General features: G+C 37.4%; 2 protein-coding genes across 5 annotated transcripts; one reads left to right on the forward strand and one right to left on the reverse strand.

Moving 5' to 3' along the window:
- Positions 1–134: 134 nt before the first annotated feature.
- thul16.L (thyroid hormone up-regulated protein (gene 16) L homeolog) lies at positions 135–15,323 on the reverse strand. Of its 4 annotated transcripts, none has more exons than XM_041571988.1 (13): positions 15,307–15,323; positions 13,344–13,384; positions 12,901–13,004; positions 12,366–12,455; positions 11,932–12,030; positions 10,344–10,494; positions 9,482–9,676; positions 9,205–9,311; positions 8,064–8,179; positions 7,040–7,122; positions 6,442–6,521; positions 3,585–3,683; positions 135–1,045 (listed from the first exon to the last, which is right to left on the reverse strand). In XM_041571988.1, the coding sequence occupies exons 3-12, from the start codon at positions 12,907–12,909 to the stop codon at positions 3,606–3,608; spliced, it is 1,008 nt and encodes a 335-aa protein (XP_041427922.1). In that variant the 5' UTR covers positions 12,910–13,004; positions 13,344–13,384; positions 15,307–15,323; the 3' UTR covers positions 135–1,045; positions 3,585–3,605.
- Positions 15,324–15,659: 336 nt separating this feature from the next.
- glrx5.L (glutaredoxin 5 L homeolog) lies at positions 15,660–20,660 on the forward strand. The gene is given in 2 exon segments (NM_001096148.1): positions 15,660–15,962; positions 20,199–20,660. Coding segments are annotated over 2 exon segments (465 nt in total). The 5' UTR covers positions 15,660–15,676; the 3' UTR covers positions 20,378–20,660.
- The last annotated feature ends 1,298 nt before the right edge of the window (positions 20,661–21,958 follow it).

Genomic DNA, 21,958 nt, shown 5'->3' on the forward strand with positions numbered 1-21,958 from the left:
GTGAGAAAAGGCACAGTGATCCAAATTACTGATAGACCCCCATATCCATTCCCAAGCTTTCCACAAAATTACATACTTGTGAATCTTTCTGCGGAAAGTCATACGCTAAATCGAAGAAATGAAACAACAATGACTGCAATCCAGGAGGATTTATTATGAATCTAATAAAAATGTTTTTTAACTAAGACTATATCATATGAAGACATTACAGGCAAAACAATTTAAATACATTTATTTAAAACAAAATCCTAAGGAGCTGATTGGGTTTAAGACAAAGTAAAGATCTCTGTTCAGTCAGACTTGATACCAACACTGACTTACCAAAATGAAAATGTGAGCCAAACCAATGAATGAAAAAACTTCTTTAGCCTGCAAATTAAAAAACACCAGGCAACCTGGCCAGATCAGTGCAATCTGGCAATCCCAGTTGTGTGAACAAATTGTACAATTACCTAGAAGATGGGCAGCTTAAGCCAATACAGCAAGGGGATGTTCCATTTAAACCTTAAAGTTGACTTTAGGCATATTTTACACAGAAGTAACCTTCCAATCTGAAATGAACACCACTAGGGCATTCAGTCATTCACTTATGCTAGCAAGAAAATTATATTGATGGAAAATATATTGATGGCTGATTCTTTATTAATATTATATTCTTTATTAATATTTGCCATATTCTAGCTTTCTTTACTATAATTTATACTCCCAGCTAATGAAGTGACCATTAACAATACAGTCCAGGTAAAAGAAGCAATGCTCTGCTCTGGATTCGATATTCAAAACATGATCCTGTTTATTTGTACGAGTACGACATTTTACCTTTTTTTGCCCTTGCTGAAAAGAACAATTTCTGAGGGTCACACGTGACCCACATGACCCCAAACCAGCATTGTAATTTACAAAATATGTTGCATAAACACTGGCCAGAATTTCAATATCAATGGCACAACACTCCAAAACTAGTAGTCCTTTTCAAATGTGGGATTGGATGCTCCATCTTCCACGTTGCTTCATATGTGGATTCCAGAAAATTTTGCAGGCCTATCTAATAAAGCAAAAAGAAATGAGAGTAAACAAATAAATTACGATAACATAGCAACAGCAATAATTGGGTTTTAAAAAAGCCTTTAATGGGGTTTTTCATCTTCCAAACACTTTTTTCAGTTCAGTTGTTTTCAGATAGTTCACCAATTACTTTCCATTATTTATTTTTTACTGTTTTTCCAAAATCTAAGTTTAAAGTTGAATGTCCCTATCTCTGGTGTTTGAGTCTGGTAGCTCAGTAATTCAGGTGCAGACTGTTACAATGTTGCAACATTTATTTGATACATTTTAGAGCATTTCTGGAGTATTAGCAACTATTTTATCAATTCCAACAGCTGCCTAAAGGGAGGAACTCCACTGGCGATTTTGCCACGATCCGACGCGTTGCGCAAAAACGCAGGCGTCACGAGGGATGTGGCAGAAAAAAGGTAAGTAATAGCATTGTCGGATGGTGTCGCAGCGCTGATGCGACACGACTGTCAGATGCAGACGATGCGTCTGCATCAGACAGTCGTGTCGCGTCGGATCAATGCTGTGACTTCATCCGACATTTCCATCTCTTACCTTATTTCCGCCGAATCCCACGTGACGCCTGCATTTTTGCGCAGCACGTCAGATCGCAAAAAAATCGCCCGTGGAGTTCCTCCCTTAATGAAACCCATAGATTCTGCTCAGCAGGGACAAAGATAAGAAATGTATCAATCAACAGTTTACAGTGCCATGACCCCCCCCTCCCAGAGCGGCTTTAGACCCTTTACACTTCCAATATTAGAAAAACGGTGACACATAGAAAAAAAAAATTAATCTAGTTGATTGAAGGTGAAACATCTAGTTGTTTGATTGAAGGTGAAACATCTAGTTGTTTGAAGGTGAACAACCCCTTTAATTAAAAGTTTTATGAGGACTGCCCATTCCCTGGTAGTAGATGATAATTCAATGATGTTTGGCCAATTAGGGTATTATTTTTTATACAAGATGTAAATAAAGCTTTTTATACTACTTTACTAATATTTTGAGACTCCTGGATTCTACTTAATTCTTCAATATTTTTGGGGTGACGGAATGGTGCCAGCTCTTTTTTCTAGGTTTTTGTATGCAATTAGGGTTATGACCCATGATCTGACCTACTAGGAGTGCCTTGCTATGAGCAGAGTGCAGTTGTGTTCCTAGTGTATCAGTTCTACTGTATGTAATTTGCATGTGTACAGACATCTGTTTTTTTCCTATTCTTCTTTGCTGCCATGATTTACAGGAAGTACTGCAAACCATTTTTCACAAATTGGAATGCATTTGTTACCTGAATACAGTCCTATGTGTGCTTTGCCCCAGCATCATACTTAGCCTTTTACTATGCAGTAAAACTTGCTCCCAACAATAACTTAAATGAACAGTTCAGTGTAAAAATAAAACTGGGCAAATAGATAGAATCATTATTTATTTTGCACAGCCTTATAAAGTTAGCAAAACTTCCTCTATAGAGACTGGAGTGGCAGATGTATTCACTGATTGGTTACTGACTGGTAACATGTTAGAGAGCCGCAAAGGAGGAAGTTGGCTTCTGTTATTTTAGACATCCAGTTACTCCAGCTTTTATTTATTACATTTTTGGCTAACTATACTGAAAACATTTTTTATTTTGCACAGCCTATTTACCTAGTTTCTGCACTGAACAGTTCCTTCAATATAGAGGCTATAACCAGTGGTAAAGGATATTTGTGGTTACAACATATCAAGCTTCCTTTTTGTATCAATACTTAGCTATACACGACACATTACTTTCAGGCATGTATACAAACTCATTTTATAACAGCAGGATGGTACTGTTCTAGTAGTGACCTTAAATATATTTCTTTATGTAACAGATTCCACTAAAATCCAACAGAAGAACAATGCTGAAACATTGTAGTTTCCATTATACAAGTAAACATTTGCTGTATAGCTTGCTACTTGTTTTCTAAGAATGTAATTGAAGGACTTTGACATTAGTGACTTTCTGTCTTATGTCACAGTCATCTCATATTAACACTCAGTGGCACTGGTAGATCTAGGTCTGCTCTAAAGGTGTAGGGTATCTTAAAATTAACTTTTATTGTGAAGTAGACAAAGTTATTCTAAGACATTGTGTAACTGCCCTTTATTTTTTGTGTTTTTTTTTAAAAAAAGTTTATTAATTGTTTGTATAGCCCCCTTGTCATAGCAACTTTTAAGCTCTAGAATACTGTATATTTTTATTCAATATATAAAATCAGTTTTAATAATAAAACAAGTTCTTTAGTCAGACAGAGGCCTTGCACACATGGCATTTTTTCCTGCAGCTACTACTGTTGTCTGCAGACTGTAGTGATAAGAGCAGTATATACATAGCAATGAATGGCAGCCTTTAGTGTAAAGAAAATATCATCAATATAAAAAAGCAGTTGGCAGAAGTGTCTATCCATCACTATACACAGTTAAAAACAAAGTAGAGTAGGCACATATAAAATGTGAATGTGTATGAGAGCAAATGCTGTAGTATAGTTTATAACGCTGAAATATTAGACCTGTTATGGTTGGTTAATCCTTCAAAGATCTGGCAGTTGATATTTCCGGATAATTCCATCCCTGCAGCATGTATAAACAAACTTCTCCCATGCAGCCACCTGAAAGAGGGACATGTTAAACTCAAAAAAAGCTCACAATTCACTTATATACAGTCATATGAAAAAGTTTGGGAACCGCTCTCAGCCTGCATAATAATTTACTCCACTTTCAACAAAAAAGATAGTGGTATGTCTTTAATTTCCCAGGAACATCTGAGTACTGGGGTGTTTTCTGAAAAAAGATTTTTAGTGAAGCAGTATTCAGTTGTATGAAATTAAATAAAATGTGAAAAACTGGCTGTGCAGAAATTTGGGTACCCCTGTAATTTTGCTAATTTGAATGCATGTTACTACTCAATATTGGTTAAGCCTTGATCTTCGTAGGCAGGGATGTCCAATCATGAGAAAAGGTATTTAAGGTGGCCAATTGCAAGTTGTGCTTTTTGACTTGCCTCTGAGCATGGGATCCTCAAAGCAACTCTCAAAAGATCTGAAAACAAAGATTGTTCAGTATCATGGTTTAGGGGAAGGCTACAAAAAGCTTTCTCAGAGGTTTAAACTGTCAGTTTTAATTGTAAGGAATGTAATCAGGAAATGGAAGGCCACAGGCAGAGCTGCTGTAAAACCCAGGTCTGGTAAGCCAAGAAAAATACAGGAGCGGCATATGCGGAGGATTGTGAGAATGGTTACAGACAAGCCAAAGATCACCTCCAAAGACCTGCAAGAACATCTTGCTGCAGATGGTGTATCTGTACATCGTTCTACAATTCAGCGCAATTTGCACAAAGAACATCTGTATGGCAGGGTGATGAGAAAGAAGCCCTTTCTGCACTCACGCCACAAACAGAGTCGCTTGTTGTATGCAAAAGCTCATTTAGACAAGCCACAGTCATTTTGGTACAAAGTGCTTTGGACCGATGAGACAAAAATTTTGTTATTTGCATGGCGGAAGAAGAGCACAGCATTCCAAGCAAAACACCTGCTACCTACTGTTAAATTTAGTCGGATGAATTCAAACCAATATCAACAAATTCTTCATGTTCAAGCATCAGTCACAAAGTTGAAGTTACGCAAGGGTTGGATATTCCAACAAGACAATGACCCTTTGGAAATCTACAAAGGAAGTACAATAATCTGAAATGGTGTCACAGTCCCCTGACTTGAATATCATGGAAAATCTATGGGATGATTTGAAGCAGGCTGTCCATGCTCGGCAGCCATCAATTTTAACTGAACTGGAGAGATTTTGTATGGACGAATGATCAAAAATACCGCCATCCAGAATCCAGACACTCATCAAAGGCGGAGGCGTCTAGAGGCAGTTACATTTGCGAAAGGAGGCTCAACTAAGTATTGATGTAATATCTCTGTTGGGGTGCCCAAATTTATGCACCTGTCTAATATTGTTATGATGCAATTTGCATATTTTCTGTTGATCCAATAAACTTTATGTCATTGCTGAAATAAAACGGTTTCCATAAGGCATGTTTTATATTAAAAGGAAGTTGCTACTTTGAAAGCTCGGCCAATGATAAAGAAAACTCCAAAGAATTAAGAGGGGTTCCCTGACTGTAGGTCAGGTTCTGATATCTGTGCAACCCAGTACTACAGCTACCCAACACAGAGCAAACTCTGCTGCTTTAAAGGAGACATATAGGATAAATGAAACCCCCCAAATTGTGTAGGCAATAATATATACTATATGGTGCTGGATTTACTTTTGGGTGTAAATGAATATGGTCTTCAAAAATGCCCCCTTTATTTGAGCTCCCCATAGATGTTCATTAGTCCCTGTCCTGGTTTCAAATGAGTGGTGGGCATGACCTAACGGTCCCTGCCAAAAGAACAGTAGGAAGGGGACAGCCAATCACAGCCTTGTAGTCACACAAAAAAAGACAGGCTTAATTTCCCTATCAGGTCAATGTCATGTTGGGACAGTAAATTCCAGCATAGAAAGTGTTTAGCTTTTCAATTTTTCCTAATTCAATAAGCTTTCTAGAATCCACATTCTGAGGAAACCTCACAGTAGGGGGTAATTCACATATACCCACTAAACGACATAAGGACAGACGGTCTGGCTAGGGGACTGAAAAACACAATTATCATACCTGTGCTATAGTGGAGTGGTCCGTCTCAGAGCAGATTTAAAGGTAATATTGTTTTATGCTCATAGCTTAAATATCCTCTAATGCAGATAGAAATCATTGCACCCATTATTTACCTTATAGCTAGGACTTTTCAAGGAGTACAAACACGCCCACATTAGGACGATCCCTCCCAGTGTTACCTGATATTATGATAAGGCCATAATAATATGTTAGTCCTGGGGTGCTTGGACTCTATTGAAAGAGAATTAAATTTCCTATTTGATATTCATGATTTCATAAACTCACAAATAGTTTAGGCTGGTTGAAAAATCTATTGTCTCCAGAACAGCCTGTTGTAAATTAATGACCCGCCCTCACCTTTCTCATTGGATGGGGGCATGAACTCTCTCTTCCCAACCTGGAAATCAAGGGGCCAGACAACTGGGAAGATATATGCCTTTGGGGAGACAGCTACTTTTGGGGGTAAATGTTGTTATTTCTTCCATTCCCCCGGAACAGGACTCATGAAGATCCTTCTGTAGGTGATGTATGTAGGTTTGTGTATTTTTATCCGTTTTTATTTTGTAACTGTTTGCTGCCTTGTTTGTTATTTGTAATTGTATCTAATTAGTCACCTCCTGAAATTAGCTAATGCAGAGTACTTGGTCATCATTAAATGCAAAACAAATAATACTTTACTTTTTTTTTTACAATAACAGTTTTCTTATTACCTGGTACACAGGTTCACAGTCTGGCCCAGTTAGCTGCAGAACTTGATCAAAGCTTTGTGCTATAAAGCAGGATCCATTACCTATCACAAAAGGAACACAGTATGTTAGTGGAGATTCAATTCTTTACCTCTTGTTTCAGTCGTCTTTTTGTATGTAATGTACATCTTCAGTGTATACACCCATTTCTTGAACAGCGCTACAGAAGGTGGTGTCGCTAAATAAACTCAAATTTTCCACCATCTCAGTAGTGGATTTAAGGGTGTATTTGCAAGTAGTAAATTAGTATTTTTCTAATTAGCATTATTGTTTTCACCTCCCCCCCACCTTCAGTTTGCCCAACCAGTCAATCCTGCCTATCCTACATTGGGACTAATGGAGGCTAATCACTACCCACAGTCTACCCTTGCTGTACCTTCTACATCCAAATACAGGAACACATGCCTCTACTGCTCTAAGAACTTGGTCAGCACTGCCTTATGCCACTGTTTTCTCTTTTTTTTTTGATAATGTTACACATCCCAGTACCAAGTCACAGATCTAACCCAAAAAAGCACTTATAAGATATGAAGGAAAATCTTACAACAAATCATTTACATACCATGGCTTGCAATGTAGGCATCTTTAAATGGAACTAGGGACAATACTGGAGAGCCTGTTCTGCATATTATATCAACTGGTTTTCTGAAAGACAGACGGTTAACATTCTGTATCAAACAGCTTTTTATTTGCTTGTGTCTATATTACCATAGTGCAGATTCAGGGGCAGATTTATCAAAGTGTGAAATTAGAGCTCACCACAGAAAAACTTTCCCACTCTCTATTCATTCCTTTTTTTTTTAGAAGTGTGTTTAGCAAAAGGTGATCTATTTCAGACATTGGTAAATACAATTCTAAAATCCCATAGGAATACATAGAAAGTGGTCAGGTTTTTATGTGGAGAGCTCCAATTTCACAATTTCATAAATGTGCCCCTTAGTCCATCATCCAGCATGAATGGTGATAAGATGTCACCTGCACTGTGGAAAGTCATTTAAAGGAGAACTAAACTCTAAAAATGAATATGGCTAAAATGCCATATTTGATATACTGAACTTATTGCACCAGGCTAAAGTTTCAACATCTCAATAGCAGCAATGATCCAGGACTTCAAACTTGTCACAGGGAGTCACCATCTTGGAAAGTTTCTGCGACACTCACATGCTCAGTGGACTCTGAGCAGCTGTTGAGAAGCTAAGTTTAGGGGTTGTCACAAATTATCAAGGAGAAAATGAGGTTGGCCTGTCATATACACTGATGCTACAAAGCAAATTATTAAATTCGGATGCTAGTGTGCAGCCATGTAGTCATTATCTGTAATAATTACTAATCAGCCTTGTTTAGCGACACATTATATATATTCAGTATATTGTGCATTGGTCCCTAAGCTCAGGTAACTGACAGCAGCACAGAGCATGTGCAGTGAATTAGCTGAAAAGAAAATGGGGAACTACTGGGGCATCTTTGGAGACACATATCTCTACTGCTAATGGGCTGTAGTTGCCTTGGGCTGGTACAGAAGCTCAAAACATAATGTACAACATTTCTACCCTACTTTTTAAGTTAAGGCATATTGCTGGACTTACTTTGGGTTTCTGACATCCAAATGGAATATATTTCCATCTTGGGCCCCAGCAAGGATATCCACACTGGAGATAAAGGTGCAGCAATTAAGAGCATCTGATCCTTCGAATATGAAAACCTGAATAATAATAATAAGCAATTGAATTTACTTTCAAATATATACCTGCAGATTCAGTACACACTTACAAAGTTTTTGCATATTTGACCCTTGGAGAACAGTCAAGGCAGTTAATTAGAAACTGGCCCAAGCTCACACAACACTATCTTAAAAAAAAACCTACAGATTTTGTCAAAGACAAAGGAACGGTTAATAAAAGCTGACAAAATGTAAAGGTAATTATGCCTTTTATCCAGAATGAAAGTAGAAAAGAAAACATGGACCATTTCTCAGCACTATTCTAAAAAATATTCTCTTTGTTTCACCATGTTCTGCAAAACATTAATTTCCTTGTTGTATGGTGACTTGGATGCCATTCACCAAACGTATTTACTATAGGTTTCATTGTTAGGTGTGATCCTTACAGTTCCACATGTAAAATACCTCTTTTGCACATTATTATGCTTTAGTCAGAAAGCAATACGCTATTGAAAAGAAGTGTAGAGCAACAAATAATCTCCACATAACCACTGCCAAGATTTGCAATATATATTTTTATAATCGCTCTGTACAATTATCCATCATCAAACTATGCTTTAAAAATATTACTCCTCAATATGCCTACTGCAAATTATTTGTTTTGCTTAAATATTTTTCCAACTTCTTGGTTAGCACTTCATTTTACAAATTCTCTTCCAAAAAAAAATGTATGCAGTACTAAAAAACTGCAGCTTGAAATGAAGACCCATTTCTACAAACCTGTCACTTGAAACTCCATATCCAATCTTTACAATGTTACCTATCATTAAAATTTTAAAACATGAACAGAGTAAGCTTGCAGCTTGATGCTTATGCACAGGTGACAAAGACATGGATGGATCCATGAATACATTCGGAAGCATGGATCTCAACTACTAGAAGGCTGCTGTATCTGTGTTCTAGAACAGTAAGTTATATGTATGATCTACACAATTTTCTTTTGAGGCAAAATATTTTGACTGGATTTAGGTGTACATTAAGTAAAAGAAAACTAAGCTATTACTCACAGAATCACGACTGTGCAGACTCACTCCCTCCAACATTTTATCCTCTCGGGCCAGGATCAACATTTTACCTTCTGTCCCTATTTCCCTATCACCTGCAAAAGAACAAGCTGCTCTCAGTAAGCTCCAGTGATGTTTAGAGGAATTCTAGAAGCTGCAGATTTTGAAATATCCATGAAAATGGTATATAGCATGGGATATGAATTGTTATTTTGTGAGAAAAAACAACGCCCAAGGCAATGTGTTTGCAAGTTCTGTATCGACAAGAATGGATACTTACTAGGGGCTTCATTGGGAGATCCCAAATTAACTGTATTATCAACTGCTCCTAGAGCAATGGCATTGATAGGAACACAAGAATTATTAACGATAGCAATGCTGGCAGCCTGGCCACAATCCCATAATCTTGCTGTGCCATCCCGGGAACAGGTAACTATATTCCTTCCACGATCCACAATAGCCAAGTCGAGGATGCCTGATCAAGAAAGATATTTTAATAAATGACAAAAACTGATCATGCTTTTACTTTTCTAACATCTGCCAAATTAAGTTACAATTCAGTTTCAGGTGCCACAATAATGTAGGAAACAAAACTTCTCTGCTGTTTAAAAAGAAGTGGGAGCCCATCTTCCCAAGTGATACCTGCTTAGCAGTACAGGTATGTTTTGTATATGAATTAGAAGCAGCTGCTGGCAGGGAAGGGTGTTTCAGTTACTGCAGTACTCACAGACAGAACTGGGACAATAAAAATGTCATGTGTGCCTGAGACAAAACACCAAAGCTCATGCTGACATTTAACACCCCACATAAAATCTAACTATTCTTAAAATCAAACTTCTTCAAGAATGGCCAATACTTTCACATTTTTTCACACAGCATACTTTCCAAATGAAGTCTGTCTGCAATTATCATCATAGCCAGTAATCTGTAATGATGGTTTGTTTCTTTGCAGTGTGGCACATCTCTTTAAGGCTCAATTTGGGACCTGATAATCTGACCCGTTATCTTTCCTAGTGAGTTCCTTCTGGGTTAGCTTTTAATTGTTTTAATTGGTTAAATATATCTGTTAGCTACACATACATACAACTGAACCACTTCATAGGCTGATGCAGTAAAGAAGAGAGATTCAACATTGTGGTTACCTCCTTTATGCCCCTTTAATGTCACTGGGCAGCTGCCATCATCCACAGACCAGATTTTCACCCGAGCATCTATCCCACCACTTAAGACCACCTTTCCTGAAGGAAAGAACTTGCAGCAGTAGACATCATGGACATGACCTTCCAAGACTCTCTGCAAGAAGAAACACTTATTAGCATTGTATGTAAAAGAAGACTCACAATCACATAAATGTAAACATGAAAAGATATACATATAAACTTCCTTGGCACATTGGGAAACACAGAAACATCAGGAAACTGCACAGGGTAATCAGAACCTAAAACTGGCATGGACTGACTCTTTTTACATGGCTGTCAGTGCTCTGATAGAAGCAGTACTGTGGTTCTCCTGGTGAGTATGTAACTCATAATTTACACCAGTAATGTTTCCATTGAGGGCTACAGCTTGGCAGAAGTACCAGTATATCTCTGCCCAGAATCCCCCTTTATAAACCACTCCTCACCAATAATTTCCTTCCCCTGGAGGACAATGGCAATCCTCAAAGGTGTTGGAAATTGACAATGGATCCACAATCCAATCCAGGAGTAACAACCAGAACCACCTTGCATCATTCCCAAATCGATCAGGTTTGTGGGGTACTCTTAAAGGGGAAATGAAAATTTATTCATCATACTGAAATAAGACGTTTCCTAAATATAAACAATTAAAATTTCTGTACCATTTCTGAAATGATCAGGTTCATCTTCACTATTCCTCTCAGCATCGGTTTCTCCTCATTCTCTATTCATGCAGGAGTTGGGTGTCAGATAATCATTGAACGTTCGATTCAATATAGCTTATAGAGGGCTCCTTTTGCCTAGAAAATGTATTAGAGCTCACTCACACTTAAAATCACCAGAAATTCTCTCTTTCTACATGCAAGATTTGTGAAAAAGGCAGTTATTTTGTACTGGAATCAGTTATTTGAGTGAGCTCCAATACATCTGCTAGGAGGCCGCCTATAAGATATATTGGATCTAACTGTCAATGAATATCTGATACCCCACTCCCGCATGAAGAGAGAATGAAGAGAAACTCTGAGATTCTGAGAGAGGGATAGTGAAGGTGAACTTGATTATTCCAGAAACAGTACTGAATTTTTAATTGATTGCATTTAGAAAGTTTCTTATTTCAGAATAATGAAGCTCATTTTCAATTTTCATTTTCGCAATAGTTCCCCTTTAAGCATTATACTGCAATGCCTTTCTCCACCACCTTTTGTATAGTGGCTCTCCTTTCAAACATTTGTGTTACTCTGTGGGGGTCAATTAATATAGCCACGCCTAGCTTATGCTTTAAGGGCCTTGTCCTAGAATAACCTTATGCTTCTCTCCATTCCTATTTTTAGGGCAAAATTGCAAAATTGCAATAAAGCCAATGCCCCCACGATGCTCAACATCAAGTATGAATACAAGGTATAGAGAATACAAAGCATTAAGCAGACATTAGTAATGCATTTTCCAGAAAAATAAACCGATTATTTTGCCCTCTCTAATTTTATTAATCACCATTTCTCTTATAGCACTGCAACCACCTGCCCTGTTAAATATATTTTCTCTCCTTTCTCACCCTTATTTCTCCATTACTGGTCTGCCAGATCTTCATGGACTGATCAGTGCTGGTGGAAACTCCAAGGGCTCCTCCACTGGAGATATCCAAGCAGGTTACCTGAACAAAGAGTGTACACTTGATGCAGAACCAGTATTTAGCATTTCCAACTTATTTAATAAGAAATATAATGTACTGTATATTTGGAAAGTATATTTTCCAAATAAAACATAAAAATAGTGACCATGCCAACCACCAGAAAGACATGTTTGAGCACAAGGCCCAAACATGCATTAATGCCAAACCAGACAACATAGTGATATATATTATCCAAACAAGTTAAAAGCAATGGATTATATATAATACACTATCTAACATCTAATATATTAAACTAAAAAGGAGAGAGGAAGTGGAGAAAAAGTAAATGGAAACTAATGAACACCAAATCAACATACATTTTTTAAATGAACTCTTGAAAAGCTTGTGTAAGGAGACAAAAATTTGCCAGAAATATTCTGCCCAGGACAGGAAACAGTGATGCACTTCTGCAAAACAAAATCCACTCTAATTAAAGAACATAGCCTTTTCGCAATGTCAACAATCTACAAAATGTCTAAAACATTGGCATTTCATGTAAACTTACTAGTAGAAGTGTTGCTTGGCATTATCAATGTACTCTGCTTGCAGAACAAGCCCTCTTGTGTTTTAGAAATTAATACATATAATGCCTCTAACAAACATTTTAGCAGTTCCAAATATACATTTAAATAAATTGGAATCTATAGAATATGTTTGTGTAAACTATTGGCAATTTCCTACTATTTAAAAAAAACACACTCTCTATTCAAAGATACTGGTCATATTTATCTTTCATTTTCCATTAGACAGTTAAATAAGAATGTTGAAGAAAGTAAAAACTGACATGATAGTTGCAGCAAACATCAAGTTTTAATGGTTAAAAAGACAGAGACAGAAATAAATAATTAGAACCTTTGTCATCTCATGAACAACAAACTCATCAGAGGAGGTGAGTTCAGGGTTTCCATCAGCACTAATGCCTTGACATTTCAAACTGCCATAAATGCTGGGCTTCCCTGAAAAACAGGACAATGAGGGTGTAAAAATATATAAAAATGTATTTAATACATATATACCGAGCAATTTACAGCTATGGTCTACATTTTAGAGCAGAACAAAGTCTGACATAAAAGGAACAGATTTAAATGCACCATACTAACAGCTACCTAACAAAGAATTTCTTTTATTTGTATTCATTTGTCTCCAATTCAGCTGGGTCCAGTTTCACATTAGCATCAGCAGATTATCATAGTTTTAACATAGGTGTTGTTACCGTGATAAAAAGGAACTGAAATCTGTGTTACATAGCAGATATAACAAATAAAATGCAACAGTAAAATGGTCAAAACATCTACCTGCAATTTTGCAAGATATCCATGCTTCCCCTTCAGCCTTCCTGAAAATAAAATAGTGTTATTCAATGCTACAAAATGTTACATGGGCAAAAATACTTAACCAAATTAATACAATAAGCAGCATGTGTGTCAGACACCTACAGCAAATGATCTGGCCACTTCTACAGCATGTCTGAAATTTCTCCTTATATACACTGGGGCTCATTTATCAAGACTGGGCAAATTTGCCCATGGACTGTTACCTATAGCAACCAATCAGTGATTAGCATTATAAAGTCAGCTGCAAGAAGAACAATGAATGCAGCAATCCGATTGGTTGCTATAGGTAACAGCCTAGGGGCAAATTTGCCCAGTGTTGATAAATGAGCCCCATTATGTCTTATATGTATGATGATTAAATGTGTCAAGAAAATAATGGAGTATTCCTGACTCAAAAATGAGGATGCTCTTTTCAGTTAGGATTTGTTTTAATGTAGTGATCAGTTCCATAGTTGGGGGTGTGGTATTATTATATTATATTGTTATATGTTGTATGTAATTTCCAGAGTTGGAGAAGGGTATGCATTGCAAGTGCTCTCCTAATAGTAAGCACAATATTAAGCTCTGGTATGATGCAATATGATCAGCTAATGATTACAATAAATACATTAAGAATTAGGCTACTATTCTCCTAACATTATCTTATAATAGATTAGATTATAGGATATTTTGACAACTGAATGTTCCTGATAGGTGTCAGAGAGATCTATTAGACATAATTTAGTCTATGCAAAGATGACTAGTTGTATCCAGATGGTCTTAACACATTAGGGGTCATTTAATATAACCTGAGCAGACCTGCAAGTGTGACAGATACTGATATGTCAGTTTGGACATGAACAGCTTTTCATTTTAGCGGACGACAACTTTTCTTAGCTACACTAAACAGGTGTTAAAAAGACTGACTCTAAACCCCAGACTCAGTTGGTTGTATCATTCATTAAAATGATACAAACAGAGGATGAACCAAAGATTTAAACAAACCCAGCACTGAGGCTATTGCTACTGGGTGCCCACTATTACTCTGGAATTCTGTGGAAAATATTGCATTGTAAATCAGGTTTTTGTACTTGCATTTGTAAATGAGCCCTAGCATCTCTAACTCCGACCATGCAACTCACCCAACTAGGAACGCTGAAGGAAAAACAGTAAAGGAATAGTGACAGCAAAACACCTATAACTTTTTCATAGTCTCAATTTTTGTTCTGAAGTATATATTCATTTTGACAAGTCCCCTTTTAAAGAAAGAGACTAAAAAACCTGCTGTGAAGCACATCATCATTTTAAAATGGCATTTAGAGTGTGCGGTAGGCATGAAAATAAATATGGATGCCAATTGTATGGACTGTTAATTGTTACAATCTGGACCCTTTTCAGAGCTTTTAGTTTCTAGAATATAAATACCATTTATATAAACGCTGCCTTGTGGTGTACACTACCACTGACTGAGAATCACCCTCCTGTATGGAGTTCAGGTGCCCATACGGAAAGCATTTTAGGACATACACAGGGGAAATCGCTCTCCTGCATGCGATCTCCTAAGGGCAGGGGCACACGGGCAGATTTAGTCGCCTGGCGACTAATCGCCTCTTCTGCGGGGTGACAATCACTGCCTCACGAAAAAACTTCAGGCACTCCGGAAAGGCGATGCTGCATTCCTCTACCCCAGGAGATGCAGGAGAGTGATTTCCCCTGAGGATGTCCATCTCCCTTTTGCATCTCTACTGCAGGATAAATCCAAGCAGGCTCCGTCTCACCTTAACACCTGATCCCAATCACTCTGTATGGAAAGATTCGCGGTCATTGTACTACTTATTGAATACCGACATACGTTTTCCATATAAATGGGTCACTAAATCATCCAACAAGCGCTTCAATCAAATAACAAACTATTTGACCAATAAGAACACAGCTCGTTCCTCACCCGGAAGTTTATACATTTTACCTCTCCGACACATGCCCGCGTTTGACTGCGCATGACAGCAGGTTGCTTTAATGTTAGGGGGCGGGCACATAAACTCTGCATGAATAGATACATGGCTGGGGTTGGAAATATTCTGCCGGAAGTTAAAGCGTTCCTACGTCTTGGTTTGGATGGAAGTGTCTTGTTTTTGTGTTACCGGCACTTTATTACACTAGCCATTTGCGCAGGCGAGTTGTACAATGCCTGTAGGGGAGTGGCCTGGCTGTCAGCAAATCCTGTCGGGGAGGGACCATACATGCAGTAGGCGGGGCTAAGTCAGAAGGACTGGGGCCGGACGGGGTCAGGCGGGAGCCAAAGTGAAGGTCTTAAAATGAGTTGGTGTTTGAGCAAAGTCTCCGCAGCTGTTCTGCGAGGGAGCGCTAGGACTCCGCAGGCCTGTGGCTCCTTATCCGTCCTGCGATGGCTTAGTTCAGACAGCGTATCGCCCGAGCACTTAGACGGCTTGGTGAAGAAGGACAAAGTGGTGGTGTTCATCAAGGGCACCCCGGCCCAACCCATGTGCGGCTTTAGCAACGCGGTGGTGCAGATACTCCGCATGCATGGAGTGAACGACTATGCGGCCTATAATGTGCTGGAAGACCAGGACCTGAGGCAGGGTAAGAGAATCACTTGGAGGGCGAAGAGCAGGGAATGAAAGGAGCAGGCAGTGGAGTAGCACGTGACTGATAAGGGAAAGTCTTTGAACATAAAGGGATGGAGGTCCCATTGGCTGAGGCAACAAGAAGCACTGGGCAGGTAGACTGCCATATATCCACAGCTCTTTACATCAGATAATTGCAAATATATAGTGAATAAAGCACTCCCTCTTGTAAAATATAAGGATATTATAAGTTACAGAGGAGTTTCATGACCATATAAAGACACAATATAATATAATTTATTATAATACACAAATTTCAGTGAGTCATGTGACAGAAATGACCGTTTATAACTGATGACATCAGAACTCGCCGTTTATAAGAATATCATTTACAATATATTAATGGCTTTTGTGTGTTATATACAGAATAATGTAGCCCTTTGTGCAGTATTAGATTTATACATGTCACCAAGACTATTCACAACTATATCATGTACAAGGTCGCAGGTTAATTGCCTTTACACAGGTCATGATATGCCAAGGTGACTTCTAAATGCAGTTTATAAAGGGGGTCCATTCATTTTCACATAACTTAACTTTAAGTGTGTTCGGACAAAAGTGACATCAAAAAGCATTTGTGTATTAGAAGCATGATCTTTCTTCATTTAGTTTAACTCTGTAACAATTACTGTACCCAATGTACATTCATATTATGCACATACACCCGCCCATGAAATCGTTTGTGCAAATATAAACTGTGCAAAGTCCTCAATATGCAGTTCAACCAATGGCCAGGGTGAAGAATGTTGGTGTTGTTGATGGGATGGCCTCCATGTGCCAAGGGCAACACACTGGGGTATAGTTATCAAAGAGTGAAGTTAGAGATTGCCACAGTCCTCTAGAGTGAAATTCCGCCACTCTCCATTCCTTTCTATGGGATTTTGAAAGGCGTATTTATCAAACCATGAACTTTCACCCATTGATAAATACGCTTTTAAAATCCAATAGAAATTAATGGAGAGTGGCGGAATTTCACTCTAGAGGATTGTGGCAACCTCTCATGTCACTCTTTGATAAATATACCCCTATGGCTCCACACACTCTAAATTCACTATAACTACTCCCTATAAACATTTGCATAACTTCATTCCAGCACCTAAAACCTCTGGTATTATGTAAGTTAATATATCCACTACTTTAGAAGTTAACTTGGAGTTCTATGACCTATATCAAAGCATTAAGCCAGTATGGTTATGTATCCTGAAAGTAGGGGGCACAATATAGCATACACGTAAAATACATCTTTATAAAACAGAGAACCCAACCTTTTTACCCATGAAATGTAAAAAAAAAAAGTTTGAGAGCAACATAAGCATGCAAAAGAGGGTGTAATTTTAGAAAAGGGAATTATTCCATATATAATATAGTCAGTAGAGAGGAGCACTTGATTAACTGCTTGGGTGCTAATAACCATGGTCTATAAAAGTTAAAAAATATAGCACTCGGCAGGTCTTCAAAAGACAAAAAAAGATTTATTAGTAGGGCAGTGGCACATAGATACATGTGTATGTGCCCATTAATTCCATAGATTTCACTGAAGTACTGCACAACTTGTGCAAGCAAATGCCTTGGGAAATGTGGCAGCCTTAATTTTAGTTTTATTAGCTGCAGAGGTTGGTGGAGACTAGAAGAAATGCAGTGCAAGTGCACAGTCATGGCGGACTCTGTACTTTTTTTTTTTAAAAGAGAACGGAATCTACCACCAAAGATGACTCGAGACTCAGCACAGTATGCAACAGCTTCACGTAATAGAAGTATATAACCTGTTGCCATGGCATATTGTATATTATAATTGTTTTTCAAATGCATTTATTTTTTTTCAAAGGGATAGGTTGCATAATACCAATGTATAAGGATCCCATAGAGTTTTTGAATTGAATTAGCTTATGAAACAAAGTTAGCTATAAGGTTGGGTTTGGAGAGGCAGATTTCTCAGTAGCTGGATATGAATAAAAATACTTGCTGCAATGAGATCGTTTTATTTAAATGCAGAATTGAAATGATTGGACACAAAGGGTTTACCACAAACCTGACAGAGGGTTCTCGTTGATCTATAAGTACATTTTCAGTAAGTAATAATTACAGGTATCAGACTTGTTATCCAGAATGCTTGGGGCCTGGGGCATTCCTGATAATGGACCTTTCTGTAATTTGGATCTTCATACCTTAAGTCTACCAAAAAATCATGTAAATATTAAATAAACCCATGGGCTAGTTTTGATTCCAATAAGGATTGTATATATCCTGAGCATAGGACTGGCCAGATATGGGATGACTTTGACGTAGTTGGCCAGCTTAAATATATTGCAATATATGGACAAACAATCCCTGTTTTGTTTAAAGGGTAAGGCATTTTTTAGTAGCAGTATGCACAAAATGTCGCTGTCTTAAATATATTGATAATGGGTTGAGTGCAGAGGAATTTTGTATTTGTCTATATCCTAATTTGGATCAAGTACAAAGTAGTGTTTTGGTATTGCAGAGAAAAAGGACATTATTTTAAACAATTTGGATAAAGTGGAGTCTATGGGAGACGGCCTTTCCGTAATTTAGAGCTTTCTGTATAACGGGTTTCTGGATAATTGATCCCATACCTGTACCAGTTACTTAGTAAAGTAGCCTTATTCACTTGCATATATTTGTTTATTCCAATAAATTTCACCTTTTTTTTTTTTTTTTTTTTTTTTTAGATTGCATCCAGTGCAAATTTTTAAGAGAAATTATAAAATGTTTGCTGGATGGGGGGCTGCATTTTATAGTGATTAGTGTTTTAGCCTAGCCACTCAGGTTTCATATATTATAAATATTATATCTGAAATCTGCATCTTCCATTGCATGTGTTTAATGAGCAGTCAGATGTATTTTTCAAATGCTAAGAAAATGCACAAGACAATAATTGTTTTTCTCTTTAGCAAACAACACATTATATTGAGCCCAAATGTACAACTAAAGCTTGTTTTAAACAAAACACAAAACTGGCAGTACAGATTGTTGGCTCTCAAAGTTATATGGATGTTTTTCTCATGTGTGGGATTGTGCAACTGTGGCTGGCACGCTGAAATATCAAGATTTGACAATAACATGCATGCAGGAGTATGACTTTGCACATTTTCCTAGGAGCAGTATATAGAAATATATTTTATTTGCTCTTTGTTTAAAGAATATCTACTGTTTTGTAGTTTTACACTTTTTCATCACTTTAGAATTTATCGGCATGTATTTCAGCTGGTATAGAAGTGCTCAAACCGGAGCATACAGCAAGTGACTGCATGGACAGGTTTGGGTGCTTCTAGGCTAGTCAGAAATTGGCCATATGTGCCAGGAGACTTATTGCAGGGTGTTGCTCAGCTGTGGTACTACTCAATTGCCCTAGAAGAACAACTTAATTTTCATGAAAATGAAACCGGAACCTGTCTCAAAGATGCAATGTTCATTTTATTCCTGAAAGCCAAATTGCCAAATTGCTTAACATTTCAGGTGGATTTAAAAAAAAAAAAAAAAATTGAAAAGCAATAGTTTTCCATGATATGTAAAGGTTACTATTTCCTATAGTGCAAATGACAAAATTATGTTTCTTTTTTAAGCCATTATCTTACACCATTTTTGCAAAGTCCGTTGTAACAGACAGATTGTAAAAATCAACAGTAACCACAATTTTTATAGGACTGTGCTGAGATGTCTGCATTTTAAGAAAATTTAGAAGCCAGTTTAATGCTTTTATATAACCAACTAGTTCAAATTTTTTTTGGCTCTATGGTTTCATTTTAATCTCTCTATGAAGATGAATGTTCTCTCCACTTGCCTTTCTTTGTAGATTAAAATCCCCATGGAGACTGGGCCTTCTGTTACCTCACCTCTTAAATTTAAACCCAGTTTATGGGTTTAAATGTGTTACCTTGTTTGATGTGTGCAATATGTTGCCATTCTATAAATGAAATGCTAAAGCAGTCGTTATTGATTACAATATAAGTGTATATTCTAGTAGAGAAGAGCTCTTAGTGCAAAAGTTAGGAGGTGCAAAACTCGTCACAGATCAGCTATTAATTTCCTTGTTTTGTCCATTTATCCTCTAGCATTTACTGTATGTGTATGCAAAACAGGAGTGAATCCACTTGTTTTATGTTGTTTGTATAATCATAACATTGATGTTTGTAACCTCTATGCAATTAAGATTTCTATTTTTTCTCTCTAGGGATAAAGAATTATTCAAACTGGCCCACCATACCTCAGGTCTACTTTAATGGTGAATTTGTGGGAGGCTGCGATATCCTACTTCAAATGCATCAGAATGGAGACCTTGTAGAAGAGCTGAATAAGTTGGGAATTCACTCTGCGTTGTTAGATGCTGAACCAAGCCAAGAGAAAAAGTAATGCACTGTGTTATGAACTATATGTGACAAAAGGATAACGGCCTGATTAAAGCCTTATGCTCCTGGAGGAACTGTTGTACAGATGCTCTGACGTGCAAAAGAAGTCCATGAAATGTTCTCTATTAATAAATCAAGCCTGGCGGATGGGTCTCCACCACAATGTGCTGAAGCCTGTCTGTCGGGGAGTAGATCTGTGTAATATATTTAGAGAATGACCACTGATTTATGGAGAAAAAAAATTACATAAGTAAAGTATTGTAAACAATAAATTATATGTGTTTATCACTTGCCTGTTTTAGACTTTTTGTTGTATTATTGAAAGTGTTGTAGCATCACTCCTGCAAAAGCAGTCTGAGCTCATAGGGTCCATGTCATATTACTGACAGGACTAGATATTTAGCAAGGAGACTTTGAATACGGTTAATGTAGCTTTAACATCTCAAGAAGCCACCACAACTAGTTTGCAGAGCAGTGTCTCATTTCAGAGAATACCTGCATCTTCAGCTGCTAAGCTGAATGCCCCTAACTGTTGTCAAATTTACATTAATATTTTTCACCCCCCACCCCCGTCATGCTTTTTATTATTTGCAACTTTAGCTGGCCACAGACGCAAAGAATTTTTGTTTCGTACGAAAAAAACTTGAATGTCAGGAAGGCTGCAAACATCACCGAATTGATTCCTGACCTCTCCCACTGAATTCGGCAGGTTTTAGGTGGCGAAAAGTAAAATTTGAGTTCTTAAAAGGCCAGAGTATGATAAATCTCAAAATTTAAATTAAAACTCAAATTGAGTTTGGAAAATTCTCAATACGAAATTGGAAAGATACTATGTATGCTTAGATTACATCAGATGACTAAATCATTCACTGTCCTACACATAGCAATTAATCCTACATTAGATTATATTGTTTTTAGGGACTTTTAAATTGTCATTTATTTTACAGGGACAGGATTATTATGTAATCCATGAGAACATTACAATATCCAATGGTCACTTGTAGCCAAAACCTGAAATAAGTCAAAAGCTCATTATTGACCATAGTTATGGCACATGTTTACCTTAATATATGTTTGCAGCCTGTTCCCTGCATAAAACACTGACTTGAAAATTAGTTTAACCACTGCAAAAGAAACAGAGTAGAAATTATAACAGATGGTAATTAGAATTTACAGTTAAGAATATAGAGAAACATAAGCAAAACATAGGAAAGGCCAGTAATTAGCCATTGCTTTCTTAGTTATATTCCATGGGAAATAGTAGATGTGACTCCTGCACAGATCAAATTAACAAGGTTTTAGAAGGGCTAATCTGTATTCTTAAGCACCACGCTTGTGGGCAAAAGGTCATGTCAAGTAAAACCTCTTATAAATGTGCCCTGTTCACAATACTAAAGGAATGAAAGACCAGTTGTTTTGCTAGCTTCTGAAAAGACCTTATGGCCCAGCCCACACATTCAAGTTCAACTAATCTGTAAATTTGTACAATCTGTAGACAACAGATCTGTATAGTTTTTGGTTTCAAGTGCACCATTGTGTTCTAACATTTGGTCCATTAGCTTATAGCAATGTCACTGCATCCTAA

This window comes from Xenopus laevis, chromosome 8L (genome assembly GCF_017654675.1).
Source record: "Xenopus laevis strain J_2021 chromosome 8L, Xenopus_laevis_v10.1, whole genome shotgun sequence".
NCBI classification, from domain to species: Eukaryota; Metazoa; Chordata; class Amphibia; order Anura; family Pipidae; genus Xenopus; species Xenopus laevis.